This window comes from Rhineura floridana, chromosome 1, assembly GCF_030035675.1.
Source record: "Rhineura floridana isolate rRhiFlo1 chromosome 1, rRhiFlo1.hap2, whole genome shotgun sequence".
Taxonomy (NCBI): Eukaryota; Metazoa; Chordata; class Lepidosauria; order Squamata; family Rhineuridae; genus Rhineura; species Rhineura floridana.
The window spans coordinates 115745000-115772582 of NC_084480.1; the positions used below are offsets into that span (position 1 = coordinate 115745000).

At 42.5% G+C, this 27583-nt stretch overlaps 1 protein-coding gene and 1 long non-coding RNA gene across 3 annotated transcripts in view; one reads left to right on the forward strand and one right to left on the reverse strand.

The window, feature by feature from the left end:
• LOC133386165 (uncharacterized) overlaps positions 1–16043 on the reverse strand; it is a 42504-nt gene extending 26461 nt beyond the window's left edge. For both annotated transcript variants that reach the window (XR_009763070.1, XR_009763069.1), the window contains exons 1-2: positions 15621–16043; positions 1190–1473 (exon numbers count right to left, since the gene is read on the reverse strand). This is a non-coding gene — a long non-coding RNA (uncharacterized LOC133386165). The remainder of the gene's footprint in view (positions 1–1189; positions 1474–15620) is intronic.
• LURAP1L (leucine rich adaptor protein 1 like) overlaps positions 11764–27583 on the forward strand; it is a 29258-nt gene continuing 13438 nt past the window's right edge. The window contains exon 1 of the mRNA XM_061629767.1: positions 11764–12816. Within this exon, the coding sequence (XP_061485751.1) occupies positions 12553–12816 (264 nt within the window). The 5' untranslated portion in view covers positions 11764–12552. The remainder of the gene's footprint in view (positions 12817–27583) is intronic.

A 27583-nucleotide genomic window follows, 5' to 3' on the forward strand; every position in this document is an offset into this window, starting at 1 on the left:
AAAAAGACAAATAATTGGGTGTTAGAACAAATAAAACCAGAACTATCACTAGAAGCTAAAATGATGAAACTAAGGTTATCATACTTTGGACACATAATGAGAAGACACGATTCACTAGAAAAGACAATAATGCTGGGAAAAACAGAAGGGAGTAGAGAAAGAGGAAGACCAAACAAGAGATGGATTGATTCCATAAAGGAAGCCACAGACCTGAACTTACAAGATCTGAACAGGGTGGTTCACGATAGATGCTATTGGAGGTCGCTGATTCATCGGGTTGCCATAAGTCGTAATTGACTTGAAGGCACATAACAAAAACAACAATCTGGAATGGATGCAACATTGTGAAAAAGAGCACAGCTCTTGCGTGTTTTTTCATAGGCAAAGCCCAGGATATATGCTTCACAGTTGGGATCCAAAATCCCAGATATTTAATATAGGGGTCAAAACACCTGGCAACCCTTGTTAGCAGAAAGACATGCAGAGGTATGTGGGTTGGCACACAGGCAAACATCCCCCATAATATCTACTATGGCAGCCTATGCTTTGGTTTGGGGTTGGCATTGGGGAAGAACAGCTGTATTTCAGGCAGAAATTCAACAGACTATGCATTTTCTTGTACAGAAATGCAATTATAGGAGAAGCTTCACCAGTGCACTCTCTAATTTTGTGTGATGCGATGCCCCTTGTGGCAGCCCATTTATTTATTTAGATTAGATTTGTATCCTGCCCTTCCTCCCAGTAGGGGCCCGGGGCGGCAAACTGGTGCCCACAGCACTCTCTGAAAATTAAAAATGTGTCCACTGGTCCAAAATGGTTGGCGACCCTTGTGCTGCATGATATCTGAACAGACTTTGAGAGGAAAATTGCCCACATCCTCAGAAGTAGATCTCTTCACTTGGGAAGGGACTCTGGCTTGCCTCCTGAAGCACCCTGCTGGACTAATTTCCTGTGAGTGGATCTGCTGCTGAAGATGGGCCAGAAGAGATCCACTGGCTGGGAAAAGAGATCTATCCAGAGATTTACTCAAGCACCTAACCTTACAATGTGAAGCTGGATCACTTCAGCACCTGAGGAACAGGAAGCTGCCTTATACTGAGTCAGATTATTGGTCCATCTAGCTCAGTATTATCTACACTGACTGGCAACAGCTCTCTAGAATTTCAGACGGGATCTTTCCCAGCCCTACCTGGAGATGCTGGAGATTGACCTTGGGACGTTTCGCATGTAAGGCAGATGCTCTGCTTCTGAGCTACAGTCCTCCCCCATAGCTTCAGTCTTTCCACAGCTAGATGCAGATTCTTCCACAGGGCAGGACAGCAGGTTCAACAGAGAACTTATCCACAAATAAGCTTTGGTGCATCACATGGGAGTCTGGGATATTTATTCGGAAGTAATTCTCATACGGTAAAGATATTCCAGGATGAGGTGTGGCTGTTTCTCTCTCCCAGATGATGTGAAGAGACCCATGGCCTGGATAAAAGAAACATACAAGATGGGTACACATGAGAGCTCTCTCACCCTCCTGTGCAGCTGACTTCTAGCTTATGTGCTAAATAAAAAGAAAACAAAAACCGCAATAAAGGAAAGAAAGTCGTAAATTTTGTTTTCATCAAAAGTAATATAGTAGCTTTGAACACCTTAAAGATCCGGAACACAATCCTATCTCCCACCATAATGTGTTCCTATGCCAAGTTCTTCTTGATGCTGAGAATGCTTTCATTAATTTCACCAAGATGACTCAGACAGTGAAGCGGTATGTGGTATGACTAAGGTTGAGAGACTCTGGCCATAAATATTTATCTGACCAAGAAAATGCCATGCCTAAATTCAAAAGGCATTAGCTGACTTCAGCAAGCCAAAAAGCCAATGGAGAAGCTTGTATGAAAGTGACTCCCTGGATGTAAGACTTCTTTCTGGTGTAGCCTGCGTTTTACATGTTGAGGTTTCTCAGGCAAAAGACAAAAGACCTGGGCTGCAATCTAAGACATGTCTACTCAGAAGTAAGCTCCACTGAGTTCAACAGGATTTACTCCCAGGTAAGTGCGCAGTGGATTGCAGCCCTAGTCTGTAAGATATGGCGCTCCTCCATATGACCTGTTTATTGAACATCCATCCTGATTTGCTTGGTCTGGTAGGGCAGTTATACAACAATGCACATTCATCTTGATTTGCATGCACAGTTTTTGTACATCTTCCTGTTAATCATTCATTCATCCCACACTTTTCAGTGCATTTCCCTGTCATTTTCCTAACTGCAAAAGTCTTTTAAAAAATAAAAAAGGTGGATTTGTTGTACCAGGGTGAAGGAGCACTTTAATCAACTTTCATTGCACAAACCTAAATTTCTGGTGTTCCCTTGAACCCCTCTTGCAAAACATTAACAGTCTGGAGGCAACCATTATTGTAAGAATTCTCACTCACTTCAACTCTACATGCTACTGTTCTGAGTATTAGTCTGGCTTCCAAGGCTTTCAGAGACTTTATATCACCAGAAGGATTTCTCCTTCATATACCCTTACTGGCATAGATCTGTATATTGGCTTAGAATCCACATCATGAAAGGACAGATAGGGTTGTTAGCAAGGCCTTATGGACCAGATACACATTTCCTAATCCTCCCCCATGTCATCACAGTAAAATGTTTTCTATCAACAACTCCACCCCATCTAATCACTTGGCTTTCTGGCTTACTAAGCACCAACAAAGCATTCCCATCCCAATATCACAGTCATGCCACGCCAGTGCAATATCCTACTGAGTCTCCTACATCTTGTATCCCTCCCCCTCCAAAGGATTTATAGGAGCAGGAGAAGAAATACTGCAAATTGCGTGTGACATGCTTGCTTCCTCACTCCTCAACAACTTATGCACTAGCATCAGACACCATGACTCCAGGTCTGGATGGGCTAGTTACTGTTTACCCACTCAGAATGCCACTCCTGTTTGATCCAGAAGGCAACACATGCCATGACTGATGAGACATCCGAGGGCTGGTTCACAGATGCATGTTTATCACCTGAAAACTTCAGCATCAAGTGGTGTCCTGCATAGATGAATGAGTCATCACATACAGATCAAACACTACAGACAGAATTTCATTATCACCACATCTCACGTAAAGCATAGTGCTTTCCATTGGCTCAGACATTCAGCTGAAAGTCACCCAGTGTTGAATATTCAGCTGATAAGAAATCAAGCTGTGTGCATGTATATCTGAGCCGGCCTGGCCTTAGGGGGAGTAAAAACAAGAGACGTTGGTAACCAAGGTGTGTAAGGAACCATTGCAGGACCCACAAGTCTTGCAGAATGAGTGGGAGGAGAGAAACTCTTGATTTCTTTATTTTATTTATTTATTAGATTTATACCCCCCTTCCTTTTCATGATAGAAACCCAAGGCGGCTTACATATGGTTCCCAGGCAGTCTCCCATCCAGGCACTGACCAGACCTGACCCTGCTTAGCTTCAGCAGGAAGCTGGCCTCGTGCGCCTTCGGAACATAGCCTAGGATTTATTTGTGCTTCTTACCTCCACAGGTAATGTGTACTGATTGCCCTGTGCACTGAGATTATGCTAATAAAATATAGTGGGTGGATATTAGTGGAAGGCTTTCTGGGTGCATCTGTATTTTTGTTTGTTCATTTGCATTTGTTAGTCACCTCATAAAGTATGCTCTCTAGGTGACTACATGTTTGCTTGCAACAGCAGATCTGTGATGGAAGCCCTTGCCACACGTTGATAAATGTCCGTACAAGAAAATGAGTTGCCTTAATATGAAATATGGGGTTGTCATCTCTGTATATTAAAACATCTTGCATTCCATGTCGATTGCCAGTCAGACTCTGCCAGTGAGATATGGTTCCTTTGAAAGCAGCTTTAGCTAAGCGCATAGGAAGTTGTCTTATACCAAGTCAGGCCATTGATCCATCTAGCTCAGTACTGTCTACGTTGACTGGTAGCTGCTGTCTAGGATTTCAGGCAGAAATGTTTCCCAGCCCTATTTGGAGATGCTGGGGATTGAACTCTAGACCTTCTTCGTGCAGAGCAGATGCTCTGCCATTGGGCTATGACCCTTCCCTTTGCTATAGGAAGGATTTTTCTATGCACAAGCTGGAGACCTGCTTGGTTTCAATATCATTTCTTCCTGTTCAAATGTGATCAGGTGTGAGCCTACTATTTTAAAAAGTGTAAACTTATGTCATGTGGAGCCACACAAAGCAAGGGTATTTGGTTACATCGGAAAGAAAAGAAAAGAAAAAAAGAGCTGAATAATAAAGGCTGCCTCCAGAAAATGAACCAGTTTTTTTCCTGCCCATATCCATTGCAGCATGATGTAATGCCAGGTTAAATATCAACTCAGCTATTCTCTGAGAAAATCTTTGACCCAAAAGTAATTGGAATTTCTCTGAAACAGACAATAGATAAAAAACAAAAAAGGGAAAGAAAACTCTCCATGGAGTTGTGTGCCTGCTGCTGTTAGGTTGAGCCATGATTCTGGCCCACATTGCTCATACCCCCATTCATTCCCTGTCTCTAGCAATCCAGAATTCACTTTAAAATGGCACACAGAGTTCAGTGGGAGAAAGTACATAGCACGAACAAGGGCAAATAATGCAACAGTTTAGATCCTCACTGGGTAAGGCTTGAGAAGTGACCAAAGACACAATGAGTTATGAAACTCAGAATCAGGGCTGGCCCTTCCATTAGTCAGAGTGAGGCAACCATTTCAGGCAACAGTGTCAGCCTCCATGATCATCCTCCTGAGCTGACGCCGTGATGGCAGTATTTTTTTTTTGCATGTTGTTGACTTGAGTTGGCTGTCTCACCTACCCACCTTCTCCCAACACATCACACCATAGAGTCATTGGGAAAGGCTGCTGACCAAGTGAGTAGGCAGAGAGACAGCCACTCCAGGTCATGTACTCCAGAAGGCACCATGTATGTGCATGTGTTGCTTTGCTCATATGATGCACACTGGCAGCCCCCTACCACTGTAGCATTGCTGTATGCTTGGGTGGACAGCATTCAAGAGCCAGGTGAAGCCAAGAGGTGAGTGAGTGATGCCAAGATGCTGGAGGACCAAGCCATATGTGCCATGACCTGCACTCTCTCACCCTGGGCCACCCTTGGACACCATGGCACCCTCAGACATCCCCCTGGGTGACTGCCTCTCTCAATGTTTTTCTTTGCTTTTTGTTGTTGTTGGGGGAGGGGTCTGTATTGTATTTGTTTTTGGATGCCTTTTGCCTCTCTTGCGGGATTCTGAGCATTGCTGGTTCTTCTTTGGTGAAATGAGTATTCTGTAGTGCTGCCCACCACAGTTTCTTTGGTTTCCAGATGTGGTCCTTGGGCTGAAAAGGTTTTGGGGGGGGCCCACTCTAGCTAGCCTTCTGCCTGCAGGTATGGTGAAGGACACTGACCAATTGCCACTGTTGACATAAGGTTCGGCTGCTGGCTGGGGCTGGTTTCTGTATTTTCTCCAGCCAAGATCACTTACAGTATTGGAGCTTAACCAAAGAGAAAGCACCTGGGAAGGCAGACTGAGAGGACATAAGCTACAGAAAGGAGAATATTTAGCCTCTATGTGCCCCTTTTGCCTCTAACTGAATCCACCCCTGGCTTACCCTCCTTGATTGGGGCAGGCTAAATGAAAGGGTCCGGTGCCACCCCATTTAGTTTAGTTCTAACAATAAGGATGTGAACAGAAGATGGCTTTTTGGAGACTTTGGTGCTCTGTAGCTGTCAATGTCCACAGCACAGATGACTATGTGGGCAGATGGGGAACACCTATTGATTAGTAGAGCCTATTACATAATTGGTATTATTGGTTGGATTTTCATGCTATTTTAAAAATATAGTTTTGATTTATCTATTGTAAGCATTGTATTTCTACTGCATATTTCTTATGTAATTTTTCTTTTTTTGGTAATATGTTTTATAATGCGCTGTTCATCACTTTGGGGACCTTTGGGCCAAAAAGTGGTATATAAATAAACAACAACAATGTGTTTTGATTCATTTCTATCCTAGCCTGTCATTGTCTAAAATCTTAAGATCTTCAACAGAGGCTTTTCTCCAAATGCCTTCCTTGGTGGAAGTATGGTGTGCACAATGGAGAAGGCCTTTTCTGCAGTGGTGTCCCAAATTTGGAATGTACTCCTCAGGGAGGTTAAACTGGTTTCAATCTAACAAATATTTTTGATGTCAAGTTAAAATATTTGTATTTGGGCAATTTAGAGGGTTATGCTTCTTCAGACTGCTTTCAGTTTTCATAAGTTCTTGTTGCTTCACAACCTGTAACTGGTTTGGTTGTATTTGTATTTTTGATTATCAGGCCCAGCATCAGTGGGCAGCCAGGTCAGGCACTGGCTGAGGGCCCCTGAAGCCCAGAAGGGTCTCTGAGGGGTTCCTCCTTAGGCAGGGAGGGTGGAGATTCTACCCCGCAGTCTGCACCAGCATCAGTTTGTGGAGCCTAGTGACCCGACACTGCTGCAGATCACAGAGTGGGAGCTCCATCCTCTTAGAAAACACCCCCATGCAGGATTAAATAGGTCTGCCTGTCCCATCTGCCTCACACATCACCACATTGCCATGCTAGTGCACTGCATGCATATGCTTGCCATCACCCAAGATGGCGGTGGGGGCATCCCTAAGGGGTTGACGCCCCTGTCGCCATTTTGGGTGATGGCAGGCGTGTGTGTGCAGCATGCTAGCGTGCTGATGCAACAATGCAGGAGGCAGGTGGGATGAGCAGGCCTATTTAAGCCACACCGCCTGCATCGGGCGGGGGTATTGGGGAGCATGACAACAAAGGCCTAGGGCAGTCTGGTGCCCAAGGGCCCAGTCATGCCTAATGCTGGCCCTGTTGATTATTTTGACATTAAGTAGTATATAAATTAAATGATAACAGTAATAAAGGATTTCTGTTTTTACTGTATACTGCCCTGACATCCATCAAATGAAACGCAGCCTAGAAAAAATAAATAGTTGTTTTTTGATCAAGTTAGTTGGCAGGTTTTCACTAACATTCAAGTTGTATCCTCCTGAGAAAAACCCAAAGCAGCATCCAAAGTACTGACATATGTTATATTTTGGTATGACCATCAGAGATGCCAATAAGACTCCAAAACTGGAAGGTGGTTCCCACCCTACATCTTTATACACCCATCCTGTTTCTTGGTGGCACATTAATGCTATCAAATTCCATTTCTACAATTTTCCTTAGACTCAGATACTTTTGGAGCCACTGAAATCATAGGACACACTATGTACTTCTAGATAAGATCTCCGTACAGTTATGAATGTGAGACTAGGAATATCTCCTGAAGAGAAGGCAGCACCATCACCATCATGTGACATGACCCTTCAAGTCCATTGACTGAAGGCGTTTTTTACGCATTGCAGCAGAGTACTTTTGTATTTCTGCACATACAAAAGGGGTCTATCAGCAAAATTTTCTAGAATATTCATCTGATTTAGGTCACTTCCAGACAACCTCTTTACTGAACATTCATTCTGATTTATTTGCACAAAGTTTGCAGGAGGTTAGATGACACTGACTCTTTCTTGAACACTCATTGTGATTTGTTTGTGGGAAGGTCATGCAATGTTACATCAAGTAATTGTTATCCCACACTTTCCAGAGCAATTCCCCATCATTTCCTTACTGTAAAAAGTCAGATTTGTTTAATTAAAAAATTGGGAAGCAGGTTTCTTGCACAAGAGCACCAAGCCAACTTAGATTATGCAGCCTGAATTTGCTGATATATGATGGAATTCCACCCAAAAAAAGAGATTGTCTGGAAGGGCCCTTCAAGGGATCTCATCAGTGTTCTGACCAGCAACAACTTTTGCACATGGAGACAAATGCCAACAAATAGAAACTCACAGGGGCTTTTAGGATTATATATGAAAATGCTTGAAGGCATAGAAATGTTTAATGGTATCAGCACTTTCAAGGAGAGTTGTGAAAAGAGCAAGTCAAAAATTCAAATTTCTGCTAAAATTAATCTGAGAATGACAGTGTAGTAATCTAAACTTCTGCTTAGCTATCTCTTTATAATATTTGGTAGGGTTTTTCTTTTCATGTCAGTCCTTTTTCTAATTTATTTTCCTTCTCTTGTCCTTTTTTGGGCAACATCTGTTTTATCTGTCTTTGGAAAGGCTGCTAGTCAGATGCACGAGTACACAGGAGCTGTCTTCCTTTTCTGTTAATGTAATTGCATGCTCTGAGATATCACATGCGTCATCAAAGTTTTCTTAAAGCACCACAATAGATAGCCCACTGATTCAAATGGGAGTTTTCAACAAAGGCTAGATTCTGATTTATCTCAGGCCAGGGTGGGGAATCTTTATCGGCCCAAAGGCTGAATTCCACTGTGGGCAACTTTCTGGAGGCTGAATACCATGGACAGGCAGGGCCAGAGGCAAAGGGGGGCACTACAAAGGATACGACTCTTACTTTTGCTCAGTAGACTACATTCCAACCACGCAGAACTTATCTACACACACAAACACCCCACACACCTTCCCATCCAGGCAAGCAAAAGGCATTGTCGCCACTCAAGGACAAAGTCCAGTCAGGCAAAAGCATTCACGGAGGTTGTGGAGCAGGGCTGGTGAAACGTGTGGCTTCCAGAAAGGGGTGAGGCCTATGAAGGTGGCATGGCCTAGGCAGAGTCCCAAGAGCCAGAGTTTGGGGGGCGTGGCATTCAGCCTCCAGGCTTGATATTCCCTACCCATGATCCAAGGGCTACACTACACATGGCTTTAGGTATTCTCCCCTCACATAATAACAATCGTGTGATAGGGACAGTGGGGCCACACCCTTGCCATCACATCTTCACCAGCCCAACCCCATGCCATGTGCGTGTTGGAGGGGAAAGTATGGAGCAGGGTACCTGCTGTGCACACATAGAACCCAACTCTAAATTATGTGTCCTTAATAATGCAGGGAGCCTACACAGGTAGAGCAGGCTCTCTGCTCCAGATCTCTCTCACCACCACCCTGAGCAGATGGGTTGGTGTCCTGCTGGCAAGGATGGCCTTGCTCTCCCCTCATGAGATTGATTGTAAGCATGTGTTTTAACATGTTTCTCTGTTTAAATTGTATTTTATGTGTTGTCAGATTTTATATGGTGCGAAGCTGGCATCTCAGCATAGTTCGAGAAGACTTCAGAAGAAGGCTATCAATGGTTGCTAACCCTGATGGCTATGTTCTGCCTCCACTGTTGGAAGCAGTAAACTTCTGAACACCAGTTGCTGGAACATGCAGGAGGGGAGAGTACTCTTGGTGCTCAAGTCCTGCTTGTGAGCTTCCCACAGGCAGTGGTTGGCCACTGTGAGAATAGGATGCTGGACTAAATGGGTAACCCGCCTGATCCAGCAGGGTTCTTCTTATGCTCTTATATGATTATTTGCACATTGCTTTGTGATCTGTACAGATGAAGGGCCATTTAGAAATGAAATGAAATGAAATGAACACTCCAAAAGGACTACTTGGTGGTATGGATTTTTTTTGCTGATGTGTGTGTGCAGGTGTGTGTGTGTTTAAAAAATTGCAAATTTTGCTGCAAACTAAAGAAGGGCAAAAAGCAACTACAGGTGTGTGTGAGGGGGTGATATTCAGAGGAGAACAGCACAGGGGCAAAAAAGTTAAGAACACACACACAAGCCAATCATACTCTTTAGTTTTTGTTTAAAAGAAAACAAAATCAGGATCAAACTACACATGATGACCGAGTGTCACATGTAGTTTGGTCCCAATTTGTAAGTGATATTACAGATTACTTTATCAATGGGCGTGTGTCTTGGTTATGTAAAGAGATTAGCTGCCCTGTGATGTTTTGGATTACAGTATTTCATTCTCTGTGATGACAAAGACAACATCATGTTCCATCTGGACATGTTGCAGAGGCCTCAAAGGGGAAATAAAAACACCAAAGTAGATCAGCTGCTATTCTTTCAAAGGGCAGCAGAACAGAGCGTGTGAGCTAAAAGCAAATATAACTAGGTAAAGCTGTTTAGCCTGTTCCCCCATAGCCCAGCAATAATGTAGTGAATCCAGGGAATCCTTCCTCCTCCCAAGCCTGGGGGTTGGAAGCAGAGTGGAGCAGGGGAATTCAGCAAGAAAAGACAGTCTTCTTAGGCACAGAAGCATGCTCCAATTTTGAAATAATGGCAACCTCCTGTTAGTGATGTTCAGTTGCACGGGAATTCAGCTGTCCTTAATGGGCTGGGATGCTTTCATTCATGGCAGTTCATTACATGTCAGTCATACCCAATTCCTGTGTTACAGTAGTGGCATAGACGCTGTTTTTTAATCCTATGTTGCTTTGGTAATGTGTGGCATTTCCCATGTGGCACATGTGTGTCTCAGTTTTACACTGAAAAGGGTTAAAAAAAATACTCTTGACATTGTTAGCCACTTTGGAAATGCAGGATGCTGTATATAAATAAATACCTTGTTTATGTTATCTGTGTACACACACTTTAATGTGCTTCCAGAACAGTGGGTAGCCTTCCTCCTTGCAATTGTGAAATGGCCCTGTTGTTATCATTTCTTGACTCCCTGATCATTCCCTTTGCCTATTTAGACCTTGTCTACACACACAGCACAATGAGGTGGTAGAATCCATCTGCACTATACAATTAAAGCAGTACTATACCACTTTAAACAGTCATGGCTTTCCCCAAAGAATCCTGGTAACTGTAGTTTCTTAAGGATACTGAGAGTTGTTAGGAGACCACTATTCCCCTCACAGAGCTACAATTCCCAGAGTTCCCTTGGAAGAGGACTTGATTATTAAACTACTCCGGGAATTGTAGCTCAGTGAGGGGGGTCTCCTAACAATTCTCAGCACCCCTAGCAAACTACAGTTCCCAGGATTCATGACTGTTTAAAGTGCTTTAAATGTATAGTGCAGATGGGGCCATAGTAGAGTGGAATTTACCACTTCAGACAAAATGTGGTGGTGGAATGTCTGATGTAGAATTTCCCTGCAGTTTTAAAACAAAACTCTAGCTGCCAGGATGGAGATTGTGAAACAGGCTGACTGTTTAACAGTGGAAAACTAAACCAAGCACCTCTGGAATATTGTAACAGCTTAGAAACTGACTTTCGAATTGAAGTTGGCAAAGGGAAAATAATCAACATTGGACTATTATGCCATGTGGAACAAGTCTTAGATATATATTAAATAGCATAGACCCACAACAGAGTAGATGGCATTTTTCAGCCTCTGGGACAAGGACTAGAGTGGACAAAGATGTATGTTGAGGAATTGTTGTGAAACTGGAAAAGCCTTCTCACACTAGGTTTTCAGGAATGTGTTGATGGCTGTGTATTTTATTTGTACCAGGCTATATTGCTATGTACAATGCCATCCAACTGTTTTATTTTGGGTTTTTTACGGGGGGGGGAGGATTTGAATAGTTATGATACTGATTCAACTTGTTCTTATAACGGGGATCCTTCATTTGTGTTTGTTTTTTCTTCTTTCTTGAAAGAAAATAAAATTGAAAAATACAGCCCTATTGTGCCTTTACTTGCAGAGTGATTTTGTTGTTGTTGTTGTTTACATAATTAATTTTTTTTTTAAAGGGGTTCTCCCCACCTAAAGTCTGAAGTGGTACAGTCTATTCTAGCACACAGTCTATTCTAGCACATCTGGAGTCAGAAGTTGGTCAGCTCATAACCACTTTATTCTTGGGCCTCCTGGTAAGTCTTCTGAGATACCCCGTGCCTGTTTAGGGACTATGAGGAGTCCCTTTTCTAGGCATTACGGTAGAAGGGCTGTTCTCTCCTCCGGTGCACCTGCCACTGAGGTTTAAAGCCGCAGTCTTTTGGGGACACTCAAATGACTTGGAGCGAACTGACTGCATAGAGAAGCCACGTCTGGTTGTATCGGAGAGGAAGAAGAGTAATTGCGCAATTGTTGCTGGGGGATATAGAGGGAGCTCTATCCACGCGCACGGATTAAGAGTGGTCGTCAGTCTGTGTGTGCTTGTTACTCCAGACGCTCGCTTCAGTATCACACAAGTCTACCGGAGAGAAGGGATTGGGGAAGGGAGGAGGGAAGCACCTAGCCAATAGGCCTGATCTTGCAAGTGGGTTGCTGCTCGCTAGAGCGATGCACAAACTTCACCCAAGGGCGAGAGAAGCTAAGCGAGCCTAAGCATCACGCGATCTCCTCGCAATCGCATTGCAACTGCAGCTGGAGTCTGCTTTTGCCTGCCTTCTGCAACCGTCAGCTTGCGTGCTTTTGTGGCCCAGGCAGCTGGTGCGACCCCAAGGGCGGGAGTTTGCAATCCAAATAATGCAGCTGCCGGACAGCGGCGGCGGCTATTCCTGCTGCCTCCCGTGGCGGGTCACCTGGCTGGCTTGTCGCTCCCCTCCCGTCCACCCCCACCTCTGACTGTCGCTGCTCTGGACTAACATGGAGGGGTCGGGCAGCACGGCAGGGCTGAGCGGCTAAGGGCTCGCTTCTGCCTCTCCTCTGTCGCCGATTGCAGCTCCCTTAATCTGAAAAGCCTCTTTATTCAAAACAAGCCATGGAAGATTGTTCCCTGCCAGACCTTCGAGACATCGAGCTCAAGCTGGGGCGCAAAGTCCCCGAGAGCCTAGTGCGCTCCTTGCGAGGGGAGGAGCCCGTCGTCGGCCGCGACAGGGAAAAGGACCGGGAGCAAGCCGGCGGAGGTCCTGCAGCCACCGGCTTCTCCGCCTCCTTGGCCCCGCGAGCCGCCATGCTCAGCAGTAGAAACTCCAGCGCCCTAGAAAGACTGGAGACCAAGCTTCACCTCCTCAGGCAAGAAATGGTGAGTAGGATTCTGAAATGCGCGCACACACAACAGACAACAATGTACGACCAAGGGGGGGATCTGACCACTACTCGGCACTCCTTATTGACACTCGCCCTCGCTGTAGGCAAACATTTCCTTTGCTCTTCTTGGGAAACGCTCAGATTGTCAAGACTCTTCTGCGCTTTGCCAAGCCACCCTCCTTCCCTTTTCAGCTTTTTTGAGCCAACTGATTATCAATTTCAAAAACCAAGAGTAAACTTTCCAGCCACATCAGTTACAAAATACGGGTTTTCATTTGATTTAGGGCTGCTTAAAATGCAGAATTCAAGCCTCTTTTTTAAAAAAAATGTCAGAGAAATAAAAAGCAGCTTGTCTCTCTGAGCACGTGCAGAAAGCATTTCCCCGCCCCTTTTGGTGTCAGAACCCTACATATCTAGGGTTAAAAGCCAGGCTTCCGGGTTATTAAGATCGTTAAGATATGGGGTCCGGTCAAGCTTGAAACTCCACGTTTCTCTTTTTAGAAACGAGTCCCAGAGATATTTTATTTTGGCTTTGTACTGGGGGGGGGAGTGGGAGAGTGCGGGCTGTTTCTAGGCCCAGCAACACAATTTAACGTGTGGGAAGTGGGAGTGATAGAGTTTTCCATACAAAATCCTGGGCCACACAGGTGACACGGCACCTTTGCTCCAGTACTCCTGACACATATCTTGCTCTAAAAGAATGCAAGTTGAAACACAGGAAGAGCTTTTGTGGCCATGCCTTGCATGGAGAGAGAGAGAGATGTCAGCTGCCTCTGTCCAGAATTTGTACCTATTAGCAATCTGCCAATTTTTAGATATTGACGAATTGGCTCACTCAGGATCCATTATATTGAGCCTGGATGCTCTGAAGTATAAGAAATAGCCCTTACAGAAAGGAATGTACCTTGAAAATAAGAGAGAACCCCTAATTTATAGGAATGGAACATTTCTTATCATAATCAGATCAGAACTCTGCCCTGTACAAAGGGGGGGATAAACTATTTAAAGAGTGGGTTGTTTCCATAGTCAGATGTTTAACATCCAAGAGGCTTGCCAACATAATATTTTATCTTTATGTGGGATTCACTTGTTTCCAGCCCTTTGCCCCTGGAAATGAACTCCACACACACACACTCCATTCCTTTCCCCCCCTTTCTTTTCCTTCCCCACCCGCCTGCATTGCTTTCAGGGCCTTGATTTGTGCCTGGATGCAGTCCTGAATCTCTTCTCAGTACCATGGCTAGTTCCTAGAATATCATGATGAGATCATAGCTAAAAGTGCCACTGGGGATGTGCAGAGTGTACTTCTCTCACAACTGAACAACCACAGCTACACACTTAGCTCAGTTGGTTTGAGACCAGGACCTTTCTTTTTAGAGGATAACTGCACTGCTTGCAGCCCAGCTCTGTAGAATCACTTCTTTGTGTGTTGAGTTAAGCAATGCCTATGTGAGATACATTACACATTTATGTAAGAAAAAATGACAGTGAACATCCTGAAAGCCCAATAAATTTTCAAAAACAGGCCCTCTCCACATGCTCATTAATACTGGATTTTATCCAATTAAGTTATACTGAAAGAGCATACCCATTGAAATTAATGTACATAAGTTAGTTATGCCCATTCAATTTGATAGGTCTACTCTGAGTATGACTAAGATGGGATACAACCCACTATTATCACCACACTGGCTTCCATTTGCAAATATCTGGTCATATTATATATAGTTCCTATTGAAATATATTGCATATTATATACTCTTTTTGAGGCTGGTTGTATATTTACTAGCAACTATTTAATAGGTATGATTTCCCAACCTTCCTGGCACTTTCCTGTGTCCCTATATACCCAACAGAGCTGACTGCATGAACCTGTATTTACAACAGACCAACTGCAGTTTTCAGTCGCATTCAAACAACCTCAGAGCTGCCTGAAGATTAACCCTGTGATGTTTAACCAATAGAGGCTGGCCTAATGAAATTAAGTAGTCCCAGTCCAGCAGTCCTTGATCTGCGTGCAGAAATAGGGTTCAAGAAATTGCTTTAAGGGGATGCTCCAGTTATGCCTGTAGTTTTGGACCTGATCCAGTGTTTTTGAATTTTTATTTATTTATTTATAAACATATTTGTATATCACTGTTTCATTGTAGTAGGAAGCCGAGGCTCTACATAGCTTCTTTTATGTAACTACCCTTCCTTCCCTCCTCAAAGAGGCTATAAGAATATACAAACCACCTTGCTGGATCAGGCCGCAGTCCACTGAGTGATCTAGTGTTCAAAAGATATGCTCTTCCTGAACACAGATGTTCCATTGTTAGCTGTCATGGACAATATATGCTGAGAATCTTCTCTTCAACTATGTCAATGAACAAGAGAAAGGTAGTTGAAGAGAAGATTCTCAGCATATATTGTCCATGACAGCTAACAATGGAACATCTGTGTTCAGGAAGAGCATATCTTCTGAACACTAGATCACTCAGTGGACTGCGGCCTGATCCAGCAAGGTGGTTTGTATATTCTTATAGCCTCTTTGAGGCTACTACTATCAGATCTCTGTATCAGGCTATTCTTTTGCCTATCTACCTGGAGTTTGTTGATAGTTTGGATTATAAAATCAGTAAATTGAAATGATAACTCTTCGCCTGCCTGCTAGAACAACTGATCAAAGCTTGTTTCAGGCACACACAAACACCTTGATGACTATTTTGGATTTTTTCCTTAGATATCATTGTGTTTATCTGTGGCAATATGAACTCCTCTAGAGATAACAATCCTGCTACTGTTTACGTAATCACTTACCTGGAATGAAAGGAACAGTTCCTTCTCTTCCAGCTCACGTCAACTGAATACCTCTTTGAATGTAAGAAATCAGAGATCCAAGTGAGTTTAGAGGTTGCCGCCCCAACATGGCTGTAGCCCACAGGGAGCCTGGTCCCTTTAAGGTTGCTTTAGGTTTCTCCTTGAAATTTCCAGCATGTACATTTAGAAAAGTCCCTAGCTTTCTCACTGATTTATTATATACAGGTTCCACGGCTGTGTGGGGATTCGAACCCTGGTCTATCAGGTCGTAGTCCAACACTCAAACCACTACGCCACACTGGCTCTCTAAAACCATTTAAAACATAGCTATTGAAAACACAAAATAGAAATCAGCAAAAGAGCACTCTTTTAATAGCCCTTGCAGTCAGTTCCCCAAAGCCTGTTGAAGTAGAAAAGTTTTCACCTGCTGATGGAAAGACAGCAGGGAGCGAACCAGTCTAACCTCCCTCAGAAGTGAATTCCAGGAATGTACAAGAAAGGGCTGGCAGCAGCACCCAGCTTTCTTGGGCAGCTGCCAGGCCCCAAGCCCACTGACAGGGCCCACCAGTGCTGCTGTTTGGCACATGCATTCTCCCAGTCCCTTGGCAGCAGTGGTTGTTTAATATAATTAAACAACTAGCTACTTATATTTCTGTTTTTGTTATTCTGCAATGAATATCCTTTAGGCCCATCATAACCACATTTTCACCTACAGCTCTGTCCCCCAAAGACTGAGTATGTAAGTAGGCCACGTTACTCAGCTACCCTTCCTTCCCAATTCAATATTAACAGTAGCAGTTTAGAGGGAAATAAGTAGATTGCATAGCTTTCCAATCCCTACTTGCTATTGTGAGGAACTTTTCATACTTTTCAAAAGCCCTGCAGAATGTTTCCTTTGCAACAATGATGAAGCACAGTATTCATTAACATACTTAAGGAATTAAGCAAATAATAATGTAATCCTATGTCCATAGCTCTCCCGAGAATAAAAATATATTAGACCAAAATGTAAACACTAGTTTGCCTTGGCTGTAATTAGAATATGTTCGGTATCATTCCAAGTTTTATCAACAATCTCATGTTAGTGTTTTAAAACTGCATGCGGTACTTGTCTTGTACTAATTAGTATTACTTTTCTTTACTAATTTTTTGCAAGGGCATTTGGGTAGAACAATTTAATACATGTAATGCCTAGCAGGAAAATGTGCATTAAAACCACATTAATAGGATAACCAATGAAGTGCAAAGTTACATCATGAATGGGGGAGGGAGTGGGCTGAATTTTACTTCCTTAGAGAGGTTGTTTAACATGATTTGAACATGTTTGTTTTGCAATGGCCCTTACAAAAGATATATGAAAAGAAAGTGGCAAGGCCAAAACCTGTGTACATAATTGATTTCTTGCTAAGAAGTATACAAAGATGGAATGGTAACACATGTAGCTTTGTTACATTTCCCCAGTATACGGATGCTTTACATCACACATGTGTGGTCTGTAGGGATACAGGGGAATTCCACCCACTTTGGATTAAAACCAGAATTTGAAAGAGTTTGGCATGCTCGCTCTGAGCATGCTTGACGTGAACTCAGTGGCTTTTCCGCAATACCAGATTTGCTGCCCCCCCCCTGCACCACCAGGCACTCTTCCCATCTTTTCACCGGCTGCATGACGGCATCAGAATTGCTGGGAAGGGATGTTAAACTTATGTATATGTGTGTGAGAGAGAGAGAGGGAGGGAGGGAGAAAGAGTATGGAAAACTGTATGTGTGAGAGAGTTGGAGGGCAGGTTGTGTGTTTCTTTGACCACATTCAAACCATACATTTATTCCACTATTATTCAACTTTAAACAGTCATGGTTTCCCTCACAAAATCATGGGAAGTGTAGTTTGTAAAGAGTGCTGAGCATTGTTAGGAGACCCTCTATTCTCCTCATAGAACAGTTCCAGAGTTCCCTGGGAGGAGGGATTGATTGTTAAACCACTCTGGAGATTGTAGCTCTGTGAGGAAAATAGGGTTTCATAACAACTCTCACTACCCTTATGAAACTACACTTCCAAAGATTCTTTGAGGAAGCAATGGCTGTTTAAAATAGAATAACAGTGGGGGGAAATGTATGGTGCAAATGTGGCTTTTGTGAGGGAGCAAAGTGTGTGTGTAAATGAGCATATATGTGAGTGTGTGTATTTGTGTGTGTGTGTGTGTAAGCGTGAGCAGAAGTAAGCAGGACACTGGCCCTGGCCCCATCTACTGCCAGGTCAGATGCCACCCAATGTGACCCTTGACCAGTCATCCACTGGTTTATGTGGCCCTTGTTGGCAAAGAGGTTGCCCATTTCTACATTCTAAGTATTTCTACAATAATTTGGTGATGTCTAAAGGAAGTGAGATCAGCTCCCTTTAAACAGTAGTATTCCCACTGAAGACAATTTTGCCAAGAAAAGTTCTAAATTAAGTACCTTTAGGTTGAAGGGGAAAGTAACGCTGTTTCCTTGGAGATGTGTTATATGAAGAACAAATGCTTTGCATGAAACATTCTCAGGTTCAGTCCCTGGTAAACTCCAATAAAAACAGGGGCGGGAAACTTTTCAGCCCAAGAGCTGTGTTCCCTTGTGGGCAAGCATCCAGAGGCTGTATGCCAGCGGTGGGCAGGGCCAGAGGCAAAAGTGACTGGAGCAACAGAGGCAAGTCTTATCTTTGTACAATAGGGCACATTCCAACCATGCAGAAGTCAGAGGTTTCTGCACACACAAACACCCCACGCAAACCCTCCATTCAGGGAAGCAAGAGAAATTAACAAGATGAAATAAACATTCAAGTCAGGCAAAAACATCCAGAGAGGACACAAGGCAGGCCTGGTGAGAGTCCTGAGGGCCAGACAGAGAGGCCTGGAGGGATGTGTTTGGCCTCCAGACCCAAAGTAGCAAATGATAGGGAAGGCCTCTGAGACTCTGAAAAGCTGCTGAGAGGCAGAATAGAATAGTGGGCTAGAGGGATCAATGGTCTGACTCGTAGTAGATGGTGGTGTGAAATGGGAGTCTGTCCTGTTCCATTTGGAGCCTATACTGTAGGGAAAGGGGCTCCCCATCACATCTCCATCCTTTTCCTTTGAAACAAGAAACTCTTGCTGAATATTATAGTAAACATTTGAGAGTATTTGAGAATCGGGGTTTTTTTCTGTTGTGTTTAACATGTAGGTTTTCTAGTCGTGTCCATATGGAAGACAACCAGTGAGAAGGTTGCACCTTTCTACTTTTCCCATGAGCCCAGTATGAATGTCTCAAATACAACCATATATTTTAACATTTTAAGTTGTGTTCACTAGTATTCATTTTTGAGGAAACCATTTCTGGTACTTTAAAGCAAGGGTGGGCTGATGGTACATCGCAAACTATGGATAGATCTTTGGGTGATTTGCTATAGATCAGCAAGAGGTTCTGACTCCCAATTGTTTATCAGTAGCAACAACAAAATTACTTTTTTCACCTAAATGAGGCTGCTGAAATGAAGAAAGCTAACTTGGAGTGGATTTTTGTGTGAAAGGACTGTAAGCTCAGTTCATTTCTGGTACTGAAAACAAATCACTAGACTCAGAATGTGTCCACAGGTGCTGTCTTCTTCAATTCTAACTATATGTTTCTTTGCTCCTGACTCTCATTGCTAGATCTTAAGAGTTCTTATAATAATAATAAAAAAAGATCCGACAAGCTTCAAGTTAGCTCACCCCTGCTTTGAAGAAATAGACAGCACCCTGCTAAAGTAATCCGGTCAGTTGAGGGCGTCTGAAGAACACAAATTGATACTCCTCAATATCATAATAAATGTGATGCATTTGCCTGCTAATTTTGGAGGCTTTGAAAACAATCCACTATTGTCAAATTATCTCCACAGTAAGAGTATATAATTTTTTTAACAGAAAAAACAGCATTTGTGCAATTCCTTATCAAATTTTCAGCCACATCATTTCAACCCATAAATTACCCATCCTAGTTATAATGAAGGCACTGTGAGGGTTTGGAAACCACACTAAGTACAGTGAGCCATGGGTTTATGCATCCCTGTCCCCCACTTTCTGGTCCATTGTGGCCGTAAGGAGGAATCTGGAAGCTTTCCCTTCTGTTTTTGCTTAATCGTAGCTTGTATCATCTAATGCAACAAACTGTGGTGAATTTCAGTTAGTTTGTTTGAAACAAGCTAGTTTCAAACCATGGGTTATGAAGCTACTTGTTTAAATAAACCATAGTTAATATTAGCCACAATTTAGAGTTCAGATGTGAACTTACAAGATCTGAACAGAGTGGTTCATGACAGATGCTCTTGGAGGTCACTGATTCATAGGGTCGCCATAAGTCGTAATCGACTTGAAGGCACATAACAACAACAAAGAGTTCAGATGACACTTTAAATTGTGGTTAATGGAAATTAGAAGCAATAGCTATGGAATGCCTCATGGCCACACAAGAGGGGAGGGGAGGGCTCATTTTCATTGCATTAAACTATGGTCATTGAGTCTTCTGAAATATGCATAACATCATTTGTTCCAGTTATGTAAAGCCAGCTACTCCATCTCATACACTTTATGTGCCTACTTCAGGGGAGTGATCTTTGACAGGAGCTAGAGATGTTAAATGTAAACATTAATAGAAAGAGTATGAATTATTTTTGCCCCATTTTTAAATCCTCATTAACTCTAAATAGAAGAGTCAGAAACGTCTTTGAGAAAGAGAAATATATTGATACCCAATGGCCTATTAGATCAACATATGAAAATTGCTTGTAATTTTTTATGGCTTTTAGCTCAAGCAAAGGGAAAAGGTAGATTTAATTTTCATGTAGGGTAAGTCCAAAATTGGATAATCAGAAGCCTGTGGTACTAATTTCTGAGGTAAGAAATTGTGTGTTTGCTATTGTTAAGTTACCCAACCTCGATGGATGTTCAGGAAAATAATATTTAGATGTGTCTACAGATGGAAACGTATAGACCGAATGTAACTAGTTATTATTTATCAGATACTTGAGAATAGCTAAATGCATAGGAGACCTGTCCTGGGCCAACAGGTTGTTCAACTGATTCAAAGGAAAGGGATTTTAACTGGGGAGGGGGAAGAAATTAAGTTCAGTTTGCATTTAAAGGTGAACCTACCTAATTCACACTTTCTGAAACAATATGTAAACTGAAACATAGCCATCCTTTGACATTTTCACTTCTCCAAATTTTGCAATGCAGTTCTCCAGCCAAGTAATGTGTACAAAAATGCATATAGGTAAAATATACATATAATGCACATACTAGTGAAAATAGCATACAAACGTATATTACATTAGGGAAAACTGCTTTGCAAAAATGTGTATATTAGGCAAGAACTCACATATTTTTAAAAAATCACAAACTGATGTGGAAATGTGGGGAAATAACTTTAAGACTAGAACAATGAGAAACTGGGGGAAGCAAAATTGACAGATTTGCCAATCCCTAATCTTAATATATTCACATGAAACTTATAGATTAAGCCATAGCCATATTATGTGGATTGGTGGATAAAGGATTGTTTCACTGGGAAGTTGTAATGATCAAGTGAATCATTACAATGAATGCTCTGGGCTATTTCACACAATGTCAAATCTGGAAATACACTACCGATGGGAGGCCCAGGCACCTTAACTGCCCATATGATTTCTGTGTACGCATCAGCCCAGTTCACCCTCTGTAAAGATGTGTGTGCTTTGTACTGAAGTTCCTGATCTGAGACTACATGAAGCAGCTCTAAGATTTTTTTGGACAGACCCTTTCACTGTACTGTACATTAGCAGAGTAGAAGATGTATTGTATACTGTGGAAGCCCCTTAATGGTGCAGTTGTGTGAATCAAAAAAAGCTTTTAGGGTATGGAAGCAATAGGGACAGAAGATGAGAATTGAAGCCCTCTTTTAAAACCATCATTAGGGCTATTGGACTGACCGGAATCTTTGATACATACACAGCATTGTGGCAGCAAAATAAAGGCATACCCCGCTTTAACGTTCGCAATGGGACCGGAGAGTATACTTTAAGTGAAAATAAACTTTAAGTGAAGCAATTGTCTTCACTTGTACTTCATGCAATCACCACTAGATGGCAGCGGCGTCATGCCAATAAAGTGTACGTTATTGCGAAGCGCGCGAACGTTAAGTGGGGTATGGGGACGTATGGAGCATGTACGTTATAGCGAGGCAACGTTAAGTGAAGCAACGTTAAGCGGGGTATGCCTGTACTACAGTAAGAAGGGGTTAAGGTGGTTTTAGAGGCAGGAGAGAAGAACTGTAGGTGTCTGCCCTGCTTTCTGGGGATAGGATACTATTTTAGCTGCTTGGACACATGCCTTAGTTTACAATCCAGCAGATGAAGCAGCAGCATATGAGTAGACCATCAGACTCCCAGCTATCAAGCTGAAAGCTGCTTGGTCAGCTTTGAGATCTTCAGGGTGTTCAATAGTGAATTTTGACCACATCATTTATGTATCAGGAACATCTCCCCACTTACCCCATTTTTTTACCACTCCAACTAAGGTTTGCATGTATACATACCTATTTTTACATCATAACTCAATAGTTTCTCATGACCCAACACTCTTTGGTCACAAGTCTACAGTGCAAAGCCCTAACCCAATTAGACTAAGAGGGATCAATAGCTCTGAATCCTCATTTACCTGTCCAAATTTGGGCACACACCAAAGTTGTCCCACTCACACTGCATATATTATATCATGTATAGTATGTGCTGTGACTCCAAAGAATCAGCAATGGAGGGGGGGGAAATGTCGACCCAGTGTGCGGCAGCTGTGAAAAAGGCAAATTCCATGCTAGCAATAATTAGAAAAGGTATTGAAAATAAAACAGCCGATATCATAATGCCGTTGGATAAATCTATGGTGCGGCCGCATTTGGAATACTGTGTACAGTTCTGGTCGCCTCATCTCAGAAAGGATATTACAGAGTTGGAAAAGGTTCAGAAGAGGGCAACCAGAATGATCAAGGGGATGGAGCGACTCCCTTACGAGGAAAGGTTGCAGCATTTGGGGCTTTTTAGTTTAGAGAAAAGGCGGGTCAGAGGAGACATGATAGAAGTGTATAAAATTATGCATGGCATTGAGAAAGTGGATAGAGAAAAGTTCTTCTCCCTCTCTCATAATACTAGAACTCGTGGACATTCAAAGAAGCTGAATGTTGGAAGATTCAGGACAGACAAAAGGAAGTACTTCTTGACTCAGCGCATAGTTAAACTATGGAATTTGCTCCCACAAGATGCAGTAATGGCCACCAGCTTGGATGGCTTTAAAAGAAGATTAGACAAATTCATGGAGGACAGGGCTATCAATGGCTACTAGCCATGATGGCTGTGCTCTGCCACCCTAGTCAGAGGCAGCATGCTTCTGAAAACCAGTTGCTGGAAGCCTCAGGAGGGGAGAGTGTTCTTGCACTCGGGTCCTGCTTGCGGGCTTCCCCCAGGCACCTGGTTGGCCACTGTGAGAACAGGATGCTGGACTAGATGGGCCACTGGCCTGATCCAGCAGGCTCTTCTTATGTTCTTATGTTCTTATGTCAAGACAGGCATGGGTAATGTGCAGATTTAAAGGCTATCCTCTGAATGTTTATATTACTGAGCCACAATTCAGTATTGTTGCTCGAGACAGATGTCCAGGATGCATCATAATGAATCTATCATGTACCATCTGCTCTAAAATTTTCTGACACAAGCAGCCGCTCCTTATCGCTGGGCATTGACCTAAATGATTACACTTGTATTACCATGTCTGACAACATTAGTGAGTTGGTATTAGGGATTTTCTAAGCACATCTCTAACTCCCATATGATGAGAAATGTATGCCATATGAAATGTAGACTCCCATCTTTTTATTAAACAACTGCAACGTCAACATTACTAATTCAGGATAGCTCTGAAGATTTCCAGTCCACCTGACTTCATTCATCTCTGTTTCCCAAGGACATGAAAGGGAAAAGGAAACATTTGAGTATCAATAGCTGTCTTTTAGTGCTAGTGACCTTTCTGGTGCCATATGTTAGACATCTGTCTTTTATTACATTTAGTCCAGGCTCCTTCAGGGATAGACACAATGAATTAGCCCCCCATTTATTCTAATTTTCATGTGTAACTAACCTAAATAACCTTAATAATGCCTTAAGCCACAACCTTGACTTTACACGTGGGCTCTTAAATCAGTGGATTTTGCTAGGCTGTAAGGGCTGCTCCAGTCCACACTTTTCACAGCTAAGGTTTCTAGATCTGTGTAGAGAATGATGATCACAAATGTTTGACGTCCACAATTTTGCAACTGCAATAATAAAAAGTACAATAAAAATTAATGGCCAATTTTCCAGGTTCAGAGAGGAAACCAGTAATGAAAGTCCTTCCACCCAGTCCCCTCTCCAAACACGAATGTACTAATTAAATTACAATTCAGGAATGCCGCAACTATAAGTGAACAGGAAGAAACTAATTATCCAAGAAAGGAGCGAAGAAGCTGCTAATTAAAGGGACAATATCCCTGAACAGCTCCAGTTGCACCAAGCTGGATTACACTGTACAGGTTGGCTCTGCAATTGCATATAAGAACCTTTCAAAGTAGGGAACGGGCAAAATCAATGTGAATATAAAGACTCCATGTTGTGGGCTTATGCTTCAAGGGGAAAAATTAGGGAGCTGGGCTACAGTCCAACCCCCCCTCACTCTGGACTATGGTGGGGTTGGATTGAGTAGAGGCATACTTTACCTCCTCCTCTTGCCTCAGCCAGTCTCCCAGTGCCCAACAATGGAGTGATGTGTGCTTTGTTCCACCAATGCAGACCTTTCCCGTCCACTCCCTGAATGTGTGGGCAGGCGTGAGCCTTGCCAGTGTATCCCCACCAGCAAAGCCCAGTGGAAGACTCTGAGCTGACCCTAGATCCTTTGGATACTGAGCCACTCTCACAGCGGTATCAGCTAGTACTAAGTACAGGCTTCATTACTCATTACTTATTGTTGATTGAAGCTGATTAAAGGATTTATTTATTTATTTATTTATTATCTGATTTATATCCCACCCTTCCTCCCAGCAGGAGCCCAGGGCGGCAAACAGAAACGCTAAAAACACTTTAAAACATCATAAAAAGACCTTAAAATACATTAAAACAAAACAACGTTAAAAAGCTTTAAAAACATCTTTAAAAACAAAAAAGGGTTAAAAACATATTATTAAAGAAAACTATTAAAAGCAATTCTAACACAGACGCAGACTGGGTTCTTCTTTCTGTATGTATATCTGAGGCTGAAATGTATCTAATGAATACAATTTCATTGGCCATATAACACTGCACCAGCAGAAATGCAAAATATTATTCATCACTCTCCAAACGTAAATCAGTGGCTAATCCAACAATGAAATAGTGGCATCTTTTAAGTTTTCGGTCCTTGCCATTAAAACAGGTAGAGAATATCTTGCAAGTGGATTTTCACTGCATGACAGTGCTTGTTCAGCATACAAGACACACGTTTGGCCAGCCTTCTCTGCTCCATCGTTAAAGTTGACAGGTGTATGGATGTGTGCCATCTCTAGGTGTTGGGCTTCCTTGCTGTAATTTCGGAACAGACAAATCATTCTGTTTCCAGTTCATGTCCCTTCTGCAAGTTTGTTCTGTCCCATTTCCATATCAATCGGCAATTAAAAAAAAAATCGACATGAAAATTGGCATTTAAATATGTATTGAAAATGTATTTTTTAAAAAATACCTTTTGTTTCAAAATATATATTTCTCTCCCATAATATGCATTTGCAGTAGCCGCCAGTGTGATGGGGCAGAGCTGCCCTCCTGACAGCTTACCTGGATGGAGCTGGGTTGTGACAGGATGGCAGCAAGTTTGGGGCTGTGTGGACACACTACTGGGAGCACCAGATTAGCCTGACAATGTGTCTGCACAGCCCTTACTCCACTGCCACCATGTCCTGCCCCAGCCCTGTTCAAGTAAGCTGCAGCAGTGTTGGTGTCAGGAGGGTGGCTCTGCCCCTGACCCCCACCCCATACACACACCTGCAGCTACTGAGCACTGCCTCCCTGGGCTCCTTCTGGGAGGGGTGGGATATTAATTAAATACATACATACATAGTGTTATCTTTTTAATATGCATTGATAAATATATTTTATTTCAAAATATGCATTTTGAGATGCGTTTTGATACACTTTTTCAACTGAGGAGTTCATCAGAACACCAGGAAGGTGCACAAGCTTCAATCTACACACAAATCGAGGACATGCAGATCAGGCTAATTCATACAGGAGTTCACAAAGATAAAATTCCTCAGCCATCCCTACTTGAAATTGATTTCTGACTGCAGTGAGAAATTTGCCGTCTTCAACAGGATAAGCTAGAATGTACATTTACTTTCTTTCTTACTATGTTTAGGAAAGTTTTGTGAAAGTTCCTACCTTCTATTTTTACAAAGGACTACAGAAAACCACAGGAGCTTCAGGCAGCACTTTGTCTATTGAGCAACAGCAAACTGAGAGAATATTATGGCAAATCTTTAGATCTCCCTTTAAACCAGATGTGATGAACCTTTGACTCTCGAAATGTTGCTGAACTACCTCTCCCATTGGCCCCAGCAAGCATGGCCAACAGCCAGGGATGATAGGAGTTGTAGTTCAGCAACATCTGAAGGGCCAGTGGTTCTCCACATCTGCTTTAAACCAACAAAGTCAGAGGTTGTTACAAAGACTGTTCTTTTTAACGAAGCGGGATATAAGGATTCACATAATACTCCAAAACAGATGCAAGATTACTTTGGATGGGAAATACACTGCACTTCTCACCTATTCTCACCTCATTTTAGCATGTGTTTTATATTGTTTTAAATTTTTAAATTGTGTTTTAAATTGTTTTTTAAAAGATGTATTTTAAATTGTATTTGTTTTTAGTTGTTGTAAACTGCCCAGAGAGCTTCTGCTATGGGGCGCTATACAAGTATAATAAATAAAATAAATAAATAAATAAATAAATATTCATTTTTATGTAATTTATTTTGCCTTCAGTTGTCATTCCTATTACTGTATGGAAGGAGTCAAGATCAGGTTCAAAAAATTTCTGTGAAATTTGTATCATTTAATTTAATTGGAATAAAATGTGTTTGGGCAATTAAATAGGCTTAGATTACAGAAATTCAGTCCACAATCACACCTATCTGAGTTAAGGCATATTTAACTAAATGGTTCAAACCCTGGGCTACAGCTGTGTAAACTACAAGCTTGTGTTTCAGTTCTCACATTGAATGGTGGCATTCAGTTTATCCAGCTACAGATGCGTACATGATCCCCTCTGCTAGATAAATTAGATGTGGTATTGAATGCATTACACCCTCATATTTCCTTTCAAAGGAACGTTATATGCAGCTTCACAGTTAAATTGAATTAGGCCAGCCTCATCTGACTCCTGGAACCAGATTCCAGAATAAGTAAGGGGATTCAGACCTTTCCTACCCAATCCCTGGATGCAGCACTGCTGCCTTTCAGTCTTTTCCTGAGCTTCTCCCATCCACCTTGTCTTGATGTCCTCCACCTTCTGCTGTCACTGCCTGCCTCATTTCTAGTGTGAATGCATGCAAATAGCTTCTATGGCAAGCAGATTTATACCACTGTTCTTCAACCTTGAGTCCCTAGATGTTATCAGCCTACAACTCCCATCAACCCCAGCCTGCTTAGCCAATGGCCAAGGATGATGGGAGTTATAGTTCCCCTCTATTCAGCACTGGTTAGGCTTCATCTTTAATACTGCATCCAGTTCTGGTCTCCGCACTTCAAGAAGGATGCAGACAAACTGGAACAGGTTCAGGGGAGGGCAACAAGGGTGATCAGAGGACTGGAAACAAAGCCCTATGAGGAGAGACTGAAAGAACTGGGCATGTTTAGCCTGGAGAAGAGAAGACTGATGGGAGATATG